Source organism: Thermobia domestica, chromosome 12, assembly GCF_964235325.1.
Source record: "Thermobia domestica chromosome 12, izTheDome1.hap1.1, whole genome shotgun sequence".
NCBI lineage: Eukaryota > Metazoa > Arthropoda > Insecta > Zygentoma > Lepismatidae > Thermobia > Thermobia domestica.
In genome coordinates, this window is record NC_137465.1 from 176,090,023 (window position 1) to 176,109,007 (window position 18,985).

The 18,985-nt window shown below is 35.8% G+C and overlaps 1 protein-coding gene across 1 annotated transcript; it reads left to right on the top strand.

Moving 5' to 3' along the window:
• Positions 1–2,125: 2,125 nt before the first annotated feature.
• LOC145666844 (bridging integrator 3-like) lies at positions 2,126–18,639 on the top strand. The gene is made up of 4 exons (XM_081734419.1): positions 2,126–2,283; positions 8,540–8,647; positions 13,269–13,443; positions 18,061–18,639. Exons 1-4 carry the CDS (start codon positions 2,276–2,278, stop codon positions 18,574–18,576), a joined length of 807 nt encoding a protein of 268 aa, XP_081590545.1. The 5' UTR covers positions 2,126–2,275; the 3' UTR covers positions 18,577–18,639.
• The last annotated feature ends 346 nt before the right edge of the window (positions 18,640–18,985 follow it).

Consider the following 18,985-nt stretch of genomic DNA (forward strand, 5'->3'; position numbering starts at 1 on the left):
TTAATTTATGACCATTACTTATTAAACACCCTATATATACACCCTATATATACACCCTATATATATATATATATATATATATATATATATATATATATATATATATATATATATATATATATATATATATATGTGTGTGTGTGTGTGTGTGTGTGTGTGCACGAATGTTTCCCCCCCCCCAAACCCCATGGGCCAAGTTACGCTTATGATCTTCGTGAATAAGCTGATTCACTCCCTTCTCATCAAAGTGAACGGAGAGCCTGGTGCTATACATGTCTTTGGAAGCGAAATTGCCGTCTTTGAATAAGCTTAAACCAATTTTTAGTCGTCTTTAAAGGCGTCGCTTCGTCGCCATACACTTCACAAATCTCTCGAGCAGCTTCTGTGGCTTTGGCACCTCGATTAAACTCCAAAAGCAGAACGTGTCGAAAATGTTCTTTCTTGTCGACTTGACACTCCATTTTAATGACCTGAAAAGAATGAAAAGTACATCAGCATAAAAAGATAAACACATTCCTTTGCAGAGCACATAATTCTCTACCGAATATCATAAAACGCATTGCAAAACATTTTAGGACTTACGCAGAGTCGTTTTGACGTATGATTAGCATCATAGTAAAGGTCTGACTACTGCAGGAAACATGTTAGTTAAACTCCTTAGTATGGCACTAATCATACATATGCTTTAGTATATGGCACTCTGCATAAGGCCCTTTAATTTTCACGCAAAAGTTTCACTACAAATACGCCAGCCCATATCAAACAACCCAATAAAATGTATTCAATACATGGAAAAGCTGAAATGGTGCTCCTTCAAGTAGTTGGAATGAGTCAACGGGAAACAGCAGCAAGGTACCACAGGCGTCATCCAAATCAGGTAGCACCGTTCCATTTTCATGTCCATGGCACCATTCTAAATTACATGTAGCGTGGCGCCAGGACCTGTAGTGGACGACCACCATGTGCAACTCCCTGCGCCATGAGAATAGATGTGGTTTCTAAGGTACAGTTAGTCCGGAACAATCAACATCAAAGATTGCACAAGAGGCTTTTGTGACTCTTATGTTCATCTCCATTATTTTTTCACGTGAAATACACTTAGAACAAGAGATCTATGGGAATGCCACAGACAGAAGAATAGAGTTCGGTGAATGGTTCCAGTAGACATGTATACAGCATTCTAATCTGGAGCTAACATTTCATTCAGTAATGAGGCTACTTTCCATCTTAACGGCAAAAAAAAAAAAAAGAAAAAAGAAAAGAAAAGAAAAGAAAAATAGAAAATATAACTTCTATTTCGAGTATTGGAAACAAAATCACAAATTTTCTGTTGCGTTGACGCTAATCGTTACGGAATATGCCCACCGGAGGAAATCACTGCTGATTGTGGTCATATTTCTTTCAATTTATTGCTTTAAGTGGCCCGGGGGCTCATTATGTACAAAATTCTGCATGCAACGACGCAAAACAAAACCTAAAAAACTCATTATATCTGCTATTACGATTATCGGAAATAAACGAGCAAATTTTGCGTTGCTTGATGCTAATCATTTCGGAATGTGCCTTCAGGAGAACGCTTCGAACCATTCAAGAACCAATAACCAATTGTGTAATCCACACTTTGATTCTTGAATTAATCATCTTTCTCAACGTATGAATCTTTCCACTGACAGTGGAGTCTGTAATAAATGACAAGTCATATTCGTCAGTGACAACATTCAAGTGCATATCGGAATTCTTTCTGTACGCTGTGTAGAAGAAGGGTTGAAGTTGGAATTTCTTCACATATACACTACACTTAACTCTCTGTTTTTGTACATTTACTCGTTCATACATCCACTTCTTTCTTTCACTTTTTTCATTATACCTTTCTCACGTTTTCCCACCTTTTTAACCCTATCCTACTGGGAACTTAGTTCTCTTTCACTGTCTGAATTTCTTTCCCGATTTTGACTTTTCCAAATATTTACTTTTTCTTTTCTTGATTTTGACCTTTACTTTGGACAATTTAGTTTTCATTTCAAAAATTATCCTTGTGAGATATACGTTACATAAGACCATTTTACAGTTGTAGCCTACATAAATTATGACCGATGCACCTCTTTGTTTTTAGTGAAGAAGAAGACGAAGTTATGACAGACAGAGAAATCAGATCAGATGTTCGTGGCATAGATAAAATAGTCTGGATGTGTGGGAACGAAATATGATTTTTTTAAACAAGTAATAGCATTACATTAGTATAGTGCGTTTGTTTGTGTCCGAATTCTGTACTACAATGACTTGGCAAGTATATGTTTTCGAGTATTTTGGAGATGTATAAATTTTTTTCTCTTAGTACGTGAAAAACATTTTACACTCTGTTCAACTCTAAACTTGCTGACTTGGTTTATACTAGTAACGTAATATATTTGGTAATAGTTAAGAACAGCTACTTCTCATCTCTCATGTTTGCTTTAGTTATTCTGAATTCGGCTTAGTATACAGAACATTAGGGTTCAGGTTTAGGCTCATGTAAATATTGCATATGTTCTACTTTTTTGACAATATCGAGGCCATTAGTGCCGTATCGGCGGACCACTCTGAAAACTGAAAAAAAAAAAAGCACCAAAATGTGCTACATTCGGTTATACTTTGTTTTATTATATTAAGTTACGTTGGATGATGTTACTTTACGTTGGGTACACAAAAACCATAGCGCAAAAACAAACACCCTGTGCTAGGTGGCCACTAAATAGCACGAACGCCATATAACTAAGTCAGAACAGGGGGGCCCAAGTAAAGCGAAGGGTTGCGTCCAAATGGAGGAGGCGCGTCAGCGACGTTGGGTATATGCGTAAGCGAGGGTAGTGAAAACGTCGGTTGATAGATCATAAAAATTTCGCTAGCACTTGTCATGATTTCATACTTGCAACGCTTCACTTGTTAACATACAATACAGCTTCTGTACAGTGTGCAGAAATACATTCCCGATCAGTTAGAAGTCACCTTCAAAACTGAGGCTTGTTAACTTTTCCAGCTTCAAGAAGAAAATCGTGTACAACAGTTCCCTTTCCTTAAATAAATACACCTAAATAGCCCTCGAAATGCTGTTCCTTCATCCCCAACGCCATGCCACTCGCGCTACTATATCATAAGAAATGTACCACTCCGCGAAATAGTCCTTCCGTCTCCATATACAGTGCCGCTTGCGACATCAAAAACCACAACTTTCTTCACTTTTACTATTTTTACTTACTTCACGTTCACTCATTCCTCCTCACAAACTTAAATAAATTCTCCAATTGACCCGTTAAATTTCCTAAAATTGGTCTGGCGATGCAGCACTTAACGCATATCGAGTTTTATACTTACAATTATGCTGTTTGGTATACGCGCTACCGCTCCGGACTATCGTCTTCGGCCTATCTTGTCTCGGTTGGATAACATTCGTGCTTTTTAGTGGCCACTTAGCACGGGTAAGTTTGTGCTTTTGCACTGTAGTTCTTATGCGGTACATCCGGAAACCGTATTTATACGCCAATTGGAAAAGAAAGCTTTGAGTTTCACGTTCCACGATGATGCCGGTTAGGCTAAAGGAGACGGTGATTGTGAGAAATGAATGAAATGGTGGAATGAAGAAAGTGGGAGGAAACGGGAGAAGCCCGAGGAAACCCACGCACACAATGTTTGTCCACCACAAAGTCCACTTGGCGGAGGCCGGGATCGAACCCGGGACCCCACCAAAATGGGAAAAGAATTGTATACCAAGTGTGATATATTCATGTCGCCCAGCGCAAATCATTTAAGAGACAGTAAGAAGTAAATTAGTGAAAGAATTAAAATTTTTCAACAGTTACTTCTAGTGGTGCGCCAAAACTACTACTACAAGGTTTTCTGTCTTCGTTAGTGTTGGCCCTCCATTCCTGAACGGTTACCCTGTTCTTTATATCCTTAAGAATTATTCTTGATGGGTAAAGTTGCATTCCTCGATACAGATTCACTTATGAGGGCTCAACCGTTTTGGATATAAACAGAGTTGGCAAAAAACATGGTTTTTATTGAAAAAAACAAAATACCAGGTTTTTTATGGTTTAAATAATTTACTCTATGTATTTATATTAGATATGAACAGAAATTAATTTGTTTTGCCTTGGTGTTATTATGAAACAACAAGGTTATGCTGGAAGGGGTCACATAAGCTTAAAACGGAATCCAATCCGCTTCTCGACTTACATCCAAGAAGAATTGTCCATTTGAACACGAAAGCGGGACTAATTGGTCACAAATGCGATTGCCAACTCACTCACGAAGGACTCCTGATAAAAATACATTGTACTGAACTTTACATAGGCGTACTTCGTACTTGTTAATATAATTGTCAAGAGTCATTTCAAAAGGACAAAAAAATAAACAGTTGCACAAGTAGAATTATATATAAATCGGGAAACTCCCGCCTTAGCCATTGGGAAAATCCTCTTATTACTTTAAATGTATTTGTATGTAAAATTTTAAGGTCAACATATCATAATCCCTACGCTAAAACTGAGGTATTAAATTACAAATTTGGTATGTAGAAATCATTCAATAAAATTAATACAAAGTCAAATCCAAGTTGATGTTGGAAGCTACATAGGCAGTTGATAAATTTTGCCAATTTCTATCAATAAGGGGCAAACTTGGCTTCTTTATAAAACAACAGGAATTCATTCAAGTAGAAATATATAATTTGGTTTCATTTCGTATGTTGAGGCTTAACATCTTTATGAAATACCAAGGTTATCACGGAGAAGACTTTCGCTTAAAGGGACACCTCGAATTGCTACTTGGTTTTTACCCTTGAAAGATGGGTCGTGGTTCGACCGAGAATTGAACACGGGATCCCTTGATTAAAAGGTGAAAAGTAGATAAACGTAATGCGGATGGTTTGATATGTGGAAACGTCACCACGAAGTTCACACGGTTTAAAGCAGTTTTCGTTCGTTTTTCTTTTTTTCTTTATTTTTGGGTTTAAACCAGTTGTTTTTCTTAAAAAAAAAAACAGCTGGTTTAAACCAGCCATCCCTGGATATAAATACGGCATTTCTTCGGTAGAATTCAATGCGAACCTTTCAAATACTGTTATGCACTTCTACAAGTATAAAAGTCAAGGTTTTATAACACAGGTCCCCATTTCCATTTAGTTGTAATGAGGACAGAAAACAACGTGCCCTGCGGGGCGCTCGCTCGGCAATACTATGTGAAATATATAATAAACTTTGGTTCAGAAAGAAACCAATCTAGCTACTAATCTATATAGGGCGCCCTGTGTTCTAGAACCTTCCCAGTATACAAGTGTGCTATACACCAATTGCGTACAGATTTAGTATATGCATCGGGTATATGCCATAAAGACAATGAGTGAAGAAAAATTAACACATTTAACCTGTGCAAGACAAGATTTTGATCCCGTTTCAGGCACGGAAACTAAACTTCTTACAAATTACAAATTTTCTCCTGAGTAACCAATTTCACGTAGCTTTAACTTTTGTCGTGGCGTCTCTCGTAAAATATTTCCCAGATACTTAACTTGAGCGACCTCTTTAAGTTCTCTTTGTTCTACTCTGACCTGTAAGGGTATTTCCACGGAATATTTTCATGACTTCCGATTTTTCGACGTTGATTTCCATTCCATATTGTTTTCCAGTGTCATCTATTTTGTCCATCTCCTGTAGTTCTTCTTCGGTTTTAGGCCAACCTGTAATAACCGTGTCACCCGCATACCTAACCTTGTTAATGATCTGTCGCCCAATCTTGAAATCTTCAACTCCCGTTGATGTTTCCTTCATTGAACATTTATTGTAAATGTTGAATAATTGGGGCGACATAATACATCCTTGTCTAACTCCTCTTCCAATCTCCACACTATTAGTTTCTCCTTCATTCAAGCACAACTTCACTCGTTGTCGTATATACAGGCTGCGAATGAGTTGTCGGACTCTCCAGTTGACCTCGATTTCTTTAAGTATTTTCAGACGTTTGTTCCAATTGATCTGATCGAAAGCTTTTTGCCAGTCGATAAACATAATCATAACTCTTCCCTTACGTGAAGACCTTGTTCTGATACAATTTCGTTCACAATAATTGGACGATAGAAAAGTACTTATGATAATCTTATTACGTATTTCTTTTAAAGCATCTTAATCAGTAAAAAACCAAAGTAAAATAATCTCGTAAGAACTGCAAAAATTTTACGTTGCCTTGCACGACACGAGTTTGAGTTTTTGTCATATATAAATTGAATAAAATTCGTTATACTCCTTTCATCATAACTTTCTTGTAATGAATATCAGTATCGTTTGATAAGATAAACTTCCATATCAGTATGAACTGTGTATGAATATGAATATTTGATTTCAAGTTATCTGCACCCGATGTGACGAAGGCTTACCGTTTTCAAATTAAAATATATATTTCCTTTTTCTTCCCATTTACAGCATTAACAACTAGCTGAAATGTCCTTTCTTAGCACTGAGAGAATATGTCTGTGGCAGATATATATGAAAGATGAATTTCACCCCTCTTTTCCACTCCCTTAAGTTGCTTATTTTTATTTGCGAAACATTTACCCACTCACCCCTTCAGAATTCGCACTAATTATAAGTATCGAGATCAATCAAAGTTATGTTTAAACGGTTCAACGTGTCCTTCCTTTTTGCCATTTTATGAATACAAAATGAGAGAAAACGTATTTACGATATGGATTTTACATACTCAGTTCCCTCTGCCTAACTTCAAGGGCTCGTGAAGTACATGCTTCCTTGGTTTAAAGCAGTTTTTTTTTTTTTTTTTTTTTTAATGCTTTAAATCGTGTGTACGGTGATGTTTCCACATATCAAATCATCCGCATTACGTTTATCTCATAGAGCTCCTCAGTGGCTAAGCGGTTAGCGTAGGCGCCTTTGGCGTGGAAGGCCCGGGTTCGATTCCCGGCGGGAGCTCATGTGGTTCGGATTCCACGTTAATCAGTAGGTCCACGTCTCATATAGCCTCGCTGCTGAACGGGACGTTAAACTCAAAATCAACTCAACTCAACGTTTATCTACTTTTCATCTTTTAATCAAGGAGTCCCGTGTTCAATTTTCTGTCGAACCACAACCCATCTTTCAAGTGTAAACCAAGTATTGATTCGAGGTGTCCCTTTAAGCGAAAGTCTTCTCCGTGATAACCTTGGTATTTCATAAAGATGTTAAGCCTAAACATACGAAATGAAACCAAATTATATATTTCTACTTGAATGAATGCCTGTTGTTTTATAAAGAAGCCAAGCTTGCCCCTTATTAATAGAAATTGGCAAAATTTATCAACTGCCTATGTAACTTCTAACATCAACTTGGATTTGACTTTGTTGTAATTTTATTGAATGATTTCTACATACCAAATTTGTAATTTAATACCTCAGTTTTAGCGTAGTGATTATGATATGTTGACCTTAAAATTTTACATACAAATACATTTAAAGTAATAACAGGATTTTCCCAATGGCTAAGTCGGGAATTTCCCGATTTATTTATAATTCTACTTGTGCAACTGTTTATCTTTTTGTCCTTTTGAAATGACTCTTGACAATTATATTAACAAGTACGAAGTACGCCTATGTAAAGTTCAGTACAACGTATTTTTATCAGGAGTCCTTCGTGAGTGAGTCGGCAATCGCATTTGTGACCAATTAGTCCCGGTTTCGTGTCCAAATGGACAATTCTTCATGGATGTAAGTCGAGAAGCGGATTGGATTCCGCTTTAAGCTTATGTGACCTCTTCCAGCATAACCTTGTTGTTGCATAATAACACCAAGGCGAAACAAACTAATTTCTGTCCATATCTAATATAAATACATAGAGTAAATTATTTAAACCAAAAAAACTTTTTTTTTTTTTTTTGTTTTTTTCAATAAAATCCATGGTTTTGCCAGTCCTGGCTGGTAGAGACAAGTTGTGCATGATCATGTGTAGAAACTTTATTGTGTTCAAGATATTATTTAAAGCTTTTGCAAAATTATTTGTTGAAGTTTTCGAAATTTCCATTGCCTATTTTCATATTTTAGTGTCTACACATCCGGACTCTAGTTATGGAATTTATTATAACATATGTAGGTAGGTTAACCTATTTGGATAAAAGATTTTGCGCCCAAATGTCATGGACTCTAGGAGGAAAGCAAACAAAGCAAGCGCGCGATTTTCATTGTCTGTAATCTTGTGCAAATGATGCTGTCTACAAAACTTTACGCAACTTCTAAACTTAAGTTGGATTGAGAAATTTATTCCATATGTCGTTTTGTAAGAATGTGAGCAAATAATTGATAGAAACAGTGTTGTTTATTGTTTTCATTTCAAGAATAAAAGTAGGTTTGTACTTTAGAAAATTAGTACTAAGAACGATGCGCAACTCTCTTGACATTACCAATTTTCTTCGTATCGTTATTCGTTACTCGACATGGAAACTCTTTTTCATTTCGTATTAAAAGTTATATTTTAAATATTTCGTTTATTCTCTTTATAACGAAACTTTCGTTTACTTGTCACAGGAATCCCCGAAAGAAGAACTTCCTGACAAACAAACCCACATCCGTACCTCAAGTATGTTCCAAAGCGGAAGAGAGAGATCTTGAACTCATCTTTAATAAATTACAACAGTAAGTAAATTGCAAAATTGTTCGTAAGACTTGTTGTACGAAAATGAAGAGTGCAGGTAACCTAATGCTTATAATTATATATTATTCTCTCTTTATTTTCTTTTAGCTTCGTATTCTAATCTATCTTTAAATCCTTTTACTTTAATTAGACTTAGGTTTTCTTTGCACTGCGTAAACTGTCAACTACAAAGTGGCCCAAAAGTAGATATACAGTCCTACAAAGTATGACAGTTTAGTTTATTAAGATAATTATTTTATTTGCTTCTGTTTGTTCCAAGCTTAAGTTATAAGTGAAAAGAGATTAAAAATAAATAAGAAAGAAACTGTAAATCACTGCTTGTATGGATAACAATAAGTAAATTATATAAAATGTCATGAGCCGGTCAGTACAGGACTGTATACCTACTTTTGGACCACGCTGTATATATGAATAACTAGTTTTACACAAGCATTTTCTCATTTATAGCCTTAAAATGTGAAGGAAATATTTCTAGTACTGGTGCTAAGCTTTTTTTCTGTGTACATTTACTTACTCTGTATGTGTGTACTTTTATATATATATATATACGCATTGTGGAGCTAATTATTTGTTAAGCGAAAGGAAGCAATGGGTAAAGATGGAAGCAAGTATCATCACCACAGTCAACGCAGCTGAGCATATTTCAGTCACTTGGACTGATATCGCAGTGATGAGCCTAATCACAAGAATCATGATGCTCTTCCATGTTCACATGATCCAAGGTTTTGAAATCCAGTGCATTTTATTTTGAAAGACGGAACTTTTTATTTTAAAAAAAAAATAAAAAGGGTGAAAGGACAAAGAAACACATGGAAATAAAAGGGATGAACCACAAAATTATGTATTATGTATAATAATAACACGTAAAGTCTTCCTAAGATCCGTCGTACCACGCATAATCATAGAATCCACTGAAACCAACGCGGAGTTCATTTACTTTAAAATTTTGTAAGAAGTGCCTGAAGATAGATGTTTTTTTAAATGATGATTTAAAAATGAAATGAAAGCTTTCAGTGTAACGTCCTACGGTTGGGTCTTTTAGGCTAAGGGAGACGGATAAATAATGCAAGTGAATGTTGATGGGAGATTTAATGGAATAAAAATATAAGAGGAACCCGAGATAACCTCGGTCCACCACAAACTTGACCCCACGTACCTGCTCTACCTCTGAGCCACCATGTCTCCTTCAAAAGGAATTAATGACATGGAATATTAAGTGGTGATTTTTCCAAATACGTTACAAAAAGAGCGTGAGTGAATGAAGGAATCATTAAGTAGAGAAAAGATTGTCGGAAAATGAAAATAGAGGAAAAAATAATATGAGCATTTAAGTTTATCCACAAGTAACAAATAAACTATAAAGATTACTTATAAAAGTGGTTTGTCGTATATTAATCTTCAATATTTAGCAATTCTACCTTTCAAAATTGCATAACAATTTTAAGTCTCTCTTCTTGGGAAATTGCTTTCTTCATCTGTACTTTCCCGTTAAAGCGAAAATATTACTATACATTTTCGCGTGATGCTTTTTATTTTATTTTTTTAAACTTGTGAGGTCAAAATACGGTTACGGACTTTACGCGAGTCGTGCAAAAGATGCGCATTTTTCCATTTTCGTTATCTATATAAATTGGTCTTCGAACCTACTATGTATGTAATATCGACAATTAATGAAGGACCGTGCTCGAGAACGTAATGGAACTACCTTCTACCTAGTTTCTGGTGTCGACAAGGGACAAAACAAGAACTTTTTTTAAGGTATATATATAATTTGCTTGTTTTCTTTTATACGTAGATAAAAGTATCCATCATCATGACTGAAGAGAAATAAAAATTATTTATAACAAGAATATAAATACACATACCCGTAGCTTATATTTTCAAGAAGAGGCAAGTAGAGGAAGTCTGCTATTTGTAGGATGTGGATTTTTTTTTTTTTTTTTTAATTTTAATTTTAATTTTACCTCTAAAATTCAGGTACGAACATTACACATGCGGCACTTATCGAGCGTAGGGAGCACGCACGAGGCTCTATCAGGTTTGTCACGGCACCTTCTGGTTACCTAACACTCGGTAGAGGGTTTGAAAGTTTTATACTGTGCTACTTCAAATGTCGAAAGAAATGTATTTGAAGCATATTACATAAGGAAAAGAAGTCCATTAATGAATACCGATTAAGGAAATCTTGATAGGGATTGGACAGTATTATTACCAATTATTTCAGCAAAATAATAATAATAAAAAAAAAAGCGTAAAAGCTTTATTATACGTATATACTGTCTAGATACACATAATGTGCTCTAAATTGCATGAATTAAAATTTGAGGTATGGATATGCTAGGTGAGTAATTTGAAAATGTTATTGTTACGCTAGGAGTTCAGTTGTATGTTTAGAGTGGAAACTTTCAAGATGTCGAAAAAGGAGAGAGGCCTTGTCGGAACCGCTTAGTACTCTAAAAATTAAGATGTGTTAACAGGAAAGTCATTACCTAATATTAAAGACGAAAAACAGTTTCTACGGAAGTTGCCACGTTTCTTCTTGAAATACTGAAAGTATAATAATCAGGGACCCGATGACATACTCTGGGGCTTACGAAGAAAGTGCCAAGAATGCCGTGCCATATATTGGCATGTCAGAAAAATATTTGTAGTGAACTAAAGAATATCGGAGTATAATTAAAACACGGCCAGGGTTATATAGACAGGAAAAAAATGGTAAACATAATATTGAAACGGGAAGGTTATTATATTACAAATCGAAATCAGAAATATCATACTTATGAAATGTAAAAAATACTGTTTTATTATTCATTATAGCTTTGGAAATATTCTAGAATATCAATGAAACAAAACTGCCTAAACATTAAATATATACTAATAACACTTGCGAAACAGTTTTGAGAATGTAACATTGCATGACTGAACTGGGACTTGAACGCAAGATCATTGTGCCGATGCGTTAACCACTACGCTTCCAGGACAGCCATAGCGCACTGGTTAACGCATCGGCACGATACGCCGAAGATCCCGGGTTCAAGTGTCGATCCTCGCACTTACAGAGAATTTGGTGTGTAAAAATAAGTTTAAAACGGTTTTTCCTGCTTTCATTAATATAATGAAATACAACCGTTAGCTGTGCTCTGAACATGGACACTGAATTGTCCAAGCACAACAGCTAGGTTTTGGTACAAACCACGGTGTCTGAGTGGAAAAAGACTGAAGAGTGGACCAGTGTATGATTATTCTGGGAGCGAACTGAGTAGCGAAGTGGTTAATGTATCGTCAGATACGCCAAAGGTCCCGGGTTCGAGTCCCGGTCCAGTCATGCACTTTTTCACTCTTCGTGTAACATCGAGTTAAATGTAGATGCTGATAAATTGGAGAAAACTTGGCTACCACATTTCAACGTTGCAAAGTCTAAACAGGAAAAAGAGAAATCAACCACATGTACAAGATGTTTTTTAGTTCCACACCGCTGTTCTGTGGACAGCAGGGTACATTTATAAGATTTTAAGTTTATTTTATTGCTGTACATGAATGAATAGTTTGTTTCATTAACAAATTCGGGAGCTGTAAGGTATCATGTTTCTTATGTAATAATTTCACTTGATTGAAACGAAAATCAAATGTTCAAATATATATATATATATATATATATATCTCAGAAACTTACCACATTACCTAGGTAGTATCTGAGGAATATATTCGAACAGCGGATGAAAGAACAAAACGAGTGATAGTGGAGAGACGGGAATAGCATTCAAGTTCCCCAAAATCGAGAAATAGTGTAATGTTTTTTTAAATATTTTTTCAAAGTCGTATTTCCCAGTTTCTTCAGTCATGTTGTTTCGTATTAAATATTTGAAACACTGAATAGAACATCCCTATTCTTAACGCTAACAGTTTAAAATGCCTTTAATATATGAATTCCTGATATAGTATTGTAATTATAGCTGAGCGGTCACCTCCGGTGCTTGGGGTCCCTGGTTCGATCCCAGCTAACGCCGTGTGGACTTCGTGGTGAACAAACACCGTGCCCGTGGGTTTTTTCGGGTTCTCCCGTTTCCTCCCACTTTCTTCATTCCACCATTTCATTCATTTCTCAGCATCACCGTCTCCTTTAGCCTAACCGGCATAACCGTGGGACGTAAAAGATTTCATTTCATTTCATTTTGTAATTATAGCTTAACTGATATAGTTGCTGTAATGTGTAATTAATAAACATAGTTTCTGGTACTTTCCAACGTCTAAAACGAAACCAGAAGTAATTTTTTTTATTTAGTTTGTTATTGTCATTTTATTGTGTTAGCTTACTTTGATGGATCTGAAGAGTTTCTTTGAAAATATGAATATAATATTTTCGAACCCTTATCCTGGATCCTCTTTAGTGAGTCTATAATTCCTATAGTATTCAAATGTAAGAAGAGTGTAATAGTATGTAACTAACTTAAAGTAACATTTTCCTAACCTAACCCATAGAAAAACTTTTCAGGTGCGTAAGAAGTTGATACAAGCTATTCCATTTGGTCAGTTCTTTTTATTATGTTGGTATATTTGTGGTGCCTCTCTTATAGTTCCTGTATTTACTTTATTTTTTTTCAGTGTGGAGGAGTCCACAAAAAAGATTCAGAAGGAGACAAAGAAATATGAAGAAGAAGTGTTAGCACTAAGCAAAGTGGAACAAAGACTTACAAATGATCTGAGCAACAGCCCCCTGTGTTATCAAAACGCTGAACTGCGTCAACTAGTGGAAGATTATTATTCAGTGTCTTGCAAGGTGTGTATGGTTTTTTAAGCATTTAACGCTTTTATCTACCCTCTCTTCTTTCTTTTTTTACTACTACTACTCTGTCATTTCCAGCTTACGCGGGGTCGACATTTTTGATAATTTGCTTCCATCTTGTTTAGTCCCGAACCATTCTCTGTTAACCCTTTTTCTTCGAAGGCTGTAATTACACAATCTATCGCTCTTCTTTTGGTCTTTCTGTTTTTCTTTCGCCTTCTACTTCCGTCGTCCTCACGCCCTTGCCATCATTTTTCTCTTGTACTTTCTTTGAAATCGCAGTCACTTTAAAGCTTCTTTTTATTCTTTTGTTTCTGATCTTATCCAACCTGGTAACACTACATATGCACCTGGATATTGTCATTTAGGCCACGTCTAGTTCTCTTTTCTCCTACGCCTTCTTGATTCCCCAAGTTTCTGCTCCGTACGGCGTTGCGGGTCTCACTACGATCTTGTTGGCTCTTTCTTTCACCTTGACACTTACTGTTTTATCACAAAAAATACCTGAGATCATCTTCCAGCTCATCCATTCCACCTTAATTCTGTGCTTTATTTCTGTATTTAAATTTCCATCCTTATTTACAGTGAAACATAGGTATTTAAATATATTTACTTCCTTTATACTTTGTCCTTTTATATGTTCGGTTTCCTCTCCGTCTTCTGCGAAGTTCGTGTTTTTTCCTTCCTTCTGACTTTCTTCCAAAGCTCGTTTTCACTCTTGACTCTTCTCAGTTGGTATCACATAAGATAGTCATCCGTAAACAGCGTATAGAAAGGTGATGCGTCTTTGATACCTTCAGAAATGACATTCATAGCCAGGTTGAATGCATATGGACTCAAGGAAGCTCCTTGATGTATTCAGACAATGACGGGTATTCAATCCGTGGAGCTTACACTGCTCTTGACTCTTGTCCTAGCTCCTTCATACATACTGTATTAGTCCGAATCTCATCCAAATTTCAATAGTAAAAAATTAGGATGAATCTTATATTTGCGATCTAACAAAAATTATATTCCTTCATATCGTATGCTGTTAAAAATGTGCAGATTTTTCATTTTGAAATAACGATCATGCATCAACACTGCCGAAATTGTCAGCATTCTTGATAACGTATTCTTTGATTTTACCATTAAGATTGTGTTCGTTGTTTACTAAGCTTATATCGGTATTCATTTCTACTCAAGTTGGTTTATTAGTTTATGACCAATATGAATGATCACGCAGAGAAGAAAGCATCAAGCCTAGATTTTTTTTTTTAGTACTTACCTAATTATATTTCCCTGAATATACCGGCAAATGATTAGTGGTATTTTTTTACTACTATTATTATTGCCTCGGCTTGTACGAGATATGGCTAGAAAAAAAAAAAAAAAAACGATTGATTTAGCTACTGGCAAACAACGTGTACATGAAGGTAAAGTAATGTATGATTCTATAGCACGATACCATGCCTACTGAATGACAGACTGCCCGGGATGCGGAACGTGGAGATTATTGCTTATCTCGCACACAATTGTTTTAATGGTTTAAACGTTTAAAAGAGGAATAGGAAATGATCAGAGACGACCCGCGTCCAGGACGACCTTGCACGTCGAGAACAGGAAACGAACATTCAAAAAGTAAGTGATGTGATTCGGAAAGATCGTCGATTGATCATTACATCTGTTGCTGACATCACAGGAATAGACAAAGAAAGTGTTTGTTAAATTTTACATGAGAATTTGAACGTGGGTAAAGTGTGTTCAAAACTGATGCCAAGAAACCTGACATTGGGACAGAAGAAAGCTCGAGTGAACATTTGTACTGACATTTTGACAAACATTGAAAAGGATTCTACATTCTTAGACAAAGTGATTACGTGTGATGAATCGTGGTTTTTCAACTACGATCCTGAAACAAAGCGCCAATCAATGCATTGGAAGAGCCCGAGTTCTCCACGCAGAAGAAAGCTCGAATGAGCGAGTCGGAATTCAAAGCCATGATGATTGTTCTTTTTCGACATCCGTGGCATCGTGTACGTTCATTGGGTACCCGAGGGTCAAATTGTAAACCAGCAGTATTATCTTGATGTTCTGACAACCCTTCGTGAGCGCGTAAGAAGACGACGACCTGATTTGTGGCAAACGGAGTTATAGAAACTGCACCGAGACAATTCTCCCTATCAGTTAAGACATTTTTGGCTAAACATGGCATTCCAGTGTTAGATCACCCGCCATATTAGCTGGATCTTGCTCCGTGTGACTTTTCTTATTCCCCACTGTGGAGTCAGCCCTGAAAGGAGACAGATTTGAGGCAGTAGAAGCTGTGAAAAGAAAAGCGACAGATGTCATGAACATGATTTAAAAAAAAAAAAAAAAAAAGATTGGCATCACTGCTTCCAACGATGTAAGAATCGTGAAGGGGAGTACTTTGAAGGTGATAAGAGTGCCCATTGTGCAAATGTCCAATAAAAGATTTTGTAGCGCCAGTCTTTTATATATATATATATATAAAGCTACATCTCGTATTCTAATCATCCTTTCTTCCCTTTTCACTTCTTCAAATTTTAGGGTGCGGCTTACGTGCTCACTAATATGGTATCATGGGCTAGGCGAACATACTTTTCTGGCACATCTCTACTTCTCATGAATCTCGTGACGCGGTACTTTATCATAAGCTTTCTTCAGGTTGATGAACACTATATGTAGGTTTTTATATTTGTTATTTTTCTTTCGTTTGTCTAATTGTTGTTCCCCGACCTGGGATGACGGGTCCAAATTCTTTAACTAAACCATGTTATGCTGCAGTTATTACTGAAACATTTGTCTGTGAAATATGAAGAAAATGATAAAGCCTTTCTTCGTACATAGAAAACTTGCCTTCTAAAGTAAGCTACTCCTTATGGATTTTTTTCGTGAAGAATGACTCATACCATATATTATGGCTAGTAAATGAAATATTTGTGAAATGTCAACAGAACAGCTTGAGTCGAATGTGAGAAAATTAAGGAAGAAAAAAATTATCTTTTCATAGGAAATGATTTACGCAACATTACAAAATTAAAATGAAATATTTATTTATGAAATATGAACAAAACCATCTGAATCGTTTTTCAGATAATAAACTTTTTTTTTTTTTTTTTTTTTTCAGAGTAAATAAGTTATGCCATATTGTCAGGTTATTAATCAAGTATAAACAAAATCAAGTAAGCCGTGTTAATCATCCAGAACAACTCATAACAAAAGCAAACTACTACTAGATGTTCCCCCAAAATTAACTCATATCACAGTATAGGATTGTTAATGAAGTATCGATATACGAAATATTAAAAAGAAAATCATTAGAGCCGTTTTCGAGAAAGAAAAGAAAGAAATAAAAAACAATTTTTAAAATTTATTTTCACCCTTTGGTAAACTATCCTTATTTTTGGAAACAGAAAGAAAATTCGAATATTCATCCTTGGAAAGTCTCGTAAAAACCTTAAGTTTATAATTTGGTGCGGATTTGTTTAATGGTCTCCTATCGTTGCGTCGCTCGGAAGTTAAAAACAAATCTGTTACTTGATACCTACCATTGCGCATTTTCACTAATTTCTTTCAACCAATACTTTGTATGCGAACGATTTGAAAACACACATTTAATTGTATTGACTTGAAACTACAAATTTTCCTTGCGTAAAATATGGCTGTCTCGGGTTCGATTCCCGTTGGGATACTCAGTCGAAAAGGTATAACAGTTTTTTTTTCAGACCAGTCTGCCTGATTTTTTTCTCATTCACACCAGGCGAAATGTTACCTAACATACAGATCCCAGGCCGCTTCCTGTCTATCTTCCTCTTTTCCCTGGATAGTGTGCTCACCGATGGACGTTATCCCTCCAACGTGATAGGCTTAAGACATATGTACATGCCGGTAATGCCCAGAAATACGTATAAATAAAGCATAATGGACTAAGTCAAAATAGCCAAGTCACCAAAAAAGAGAAAAAAGTGACACCCATACGGTATAAGGTCCAGATAACAGGTATTAAAAAAATTAAGATACACAACTATTAGCGAAGAAAAGAAAGAAAAAATACTTTGACTACAGTACAGGAAGTATTGCTGAAAGTTAACATCAATTTAAAGGAATCAGAAAGCAGAATGGCGATCAATGTCAATGGCGTTATGTCCCAGTTGGTGATAACTGAACAATGAAAAGCATCAGAGTGAAAACTGAGTTAAATCGTAAACAGAACTAATAGTACTAGTAAAAATTAAATAGCCTATCTAAATGTATCAATCGTTTGTGATGATCATATTCCACATATAGCGCACGAAGTTAAAAAGATCTATTAATTTTCATCTTTGCACGGTGACATGATTATGTTAGATTCCTTTCTTTTCGTAGTTTCACAAGAAAATTGATAGAAGTATGTATTGACGTTATGCTTTTGTGTGTGTACTAAAATAACTGTTAGCGAACAATAAAATCTATTTTCATTTCTAGCTTGTGTAAATGAATACAGACATCCACAAAATGATATAGAAACAACGCTCTGTTTAGAAACTATTTTGAAGTGATATGTCTGAACACGTAATTGTATTGTGATCTTGGTACTGTTCGTAAAATTTTGCTTTCTTTTTCTTTTAGGTTGGCGAGAGTGTGCAGGATCTTACAAAAGTGACACATAAAACAATTGTGGAACCAATGAAGAAATTTGGAGCCGAATTTTCTGGCGTCCAGTCAACGCTAAACAAGAGAGAACAGGTCATTCAGGAATATATGAGACAACAGGCCCGTTTAAAAAAATATGAAGAGAAGGAAAGAACTGCAGCCAATGTAGTAAAAATGGAGCAAGCACGTAACGCGTTGAAAGAAATACACAACGAACTTCAAACGATAAATGCACAGTTATTAAGTGAACTTCCTCAGTTTTATGATCGAAGAACTGATTATTTTCAACCGTGTTTACAGGCTTTGATAAGAGCACAAGTTGAATATTATGGAAACACCACAAGATTATTCACACATCTAATGTCTTCGGCTGGGGAAAAAGGACGCAATATTCCTGAAAGACAATATTTAGAGGACATGCAAGATAAATTGTCAACAATCCGTTCCTTATCAATAGTGCGCCAAGACAGGACAGGAACATTGAAAGATTGACAAAGAGTGAATGCAAAGAAAAAATGATACTGTGGTGTTTTATATATTTAAAAAAATTAAAAACGCTAGTTCTTGTGTTACATAATTAAATAATAGTTGACACTCACTTGAAGCAACCGAGTAAAAAGTAATCGCAGATTAGTATCAGTACACCATCTTCTTTCAAAAAGCGAAATTTTTTGTGCATTGGGGACAGCGTGAATTTACCGCTGAAATTAGTTGCGACTGCTTTTTTCTAGGATACTTCAGGTGAGATCGAAATTTCTTACAGCCAAAATAGTACTGATGCTTCAGTTAAATCCAGGAATCGTTTCAAGTTTGTGGCATAAAGTGTTCCTGTAAATAGCCATTGACATCGATTTTGAAAAAGACACAAAGCTCTCTGGAGTATCATACCCCGTTGGGAACT

What these genes read in the sequence shown, in the direction of transcription:
- LOC145666844 (XM_081734419.1), top strand. An exon ending in ATCTTTAATAAATTACAACA is followed by an intron (nt 8,648 to 13,268) that starts GTAAGTAAATTG and finishes ATTTTTTTTCAG; the next exon opens with TGTGGAGGAGTCCACAAAAA. An exon ending in ATTATTCAGTGTCTTGCAAG is followed by an intron (nt 13,444 to 18,060) that starts GTGTGTATGGTT and finishes TTTTTCTTTTAG; the next exon opens with GTTGGCGAGAGTGTGCAGGA.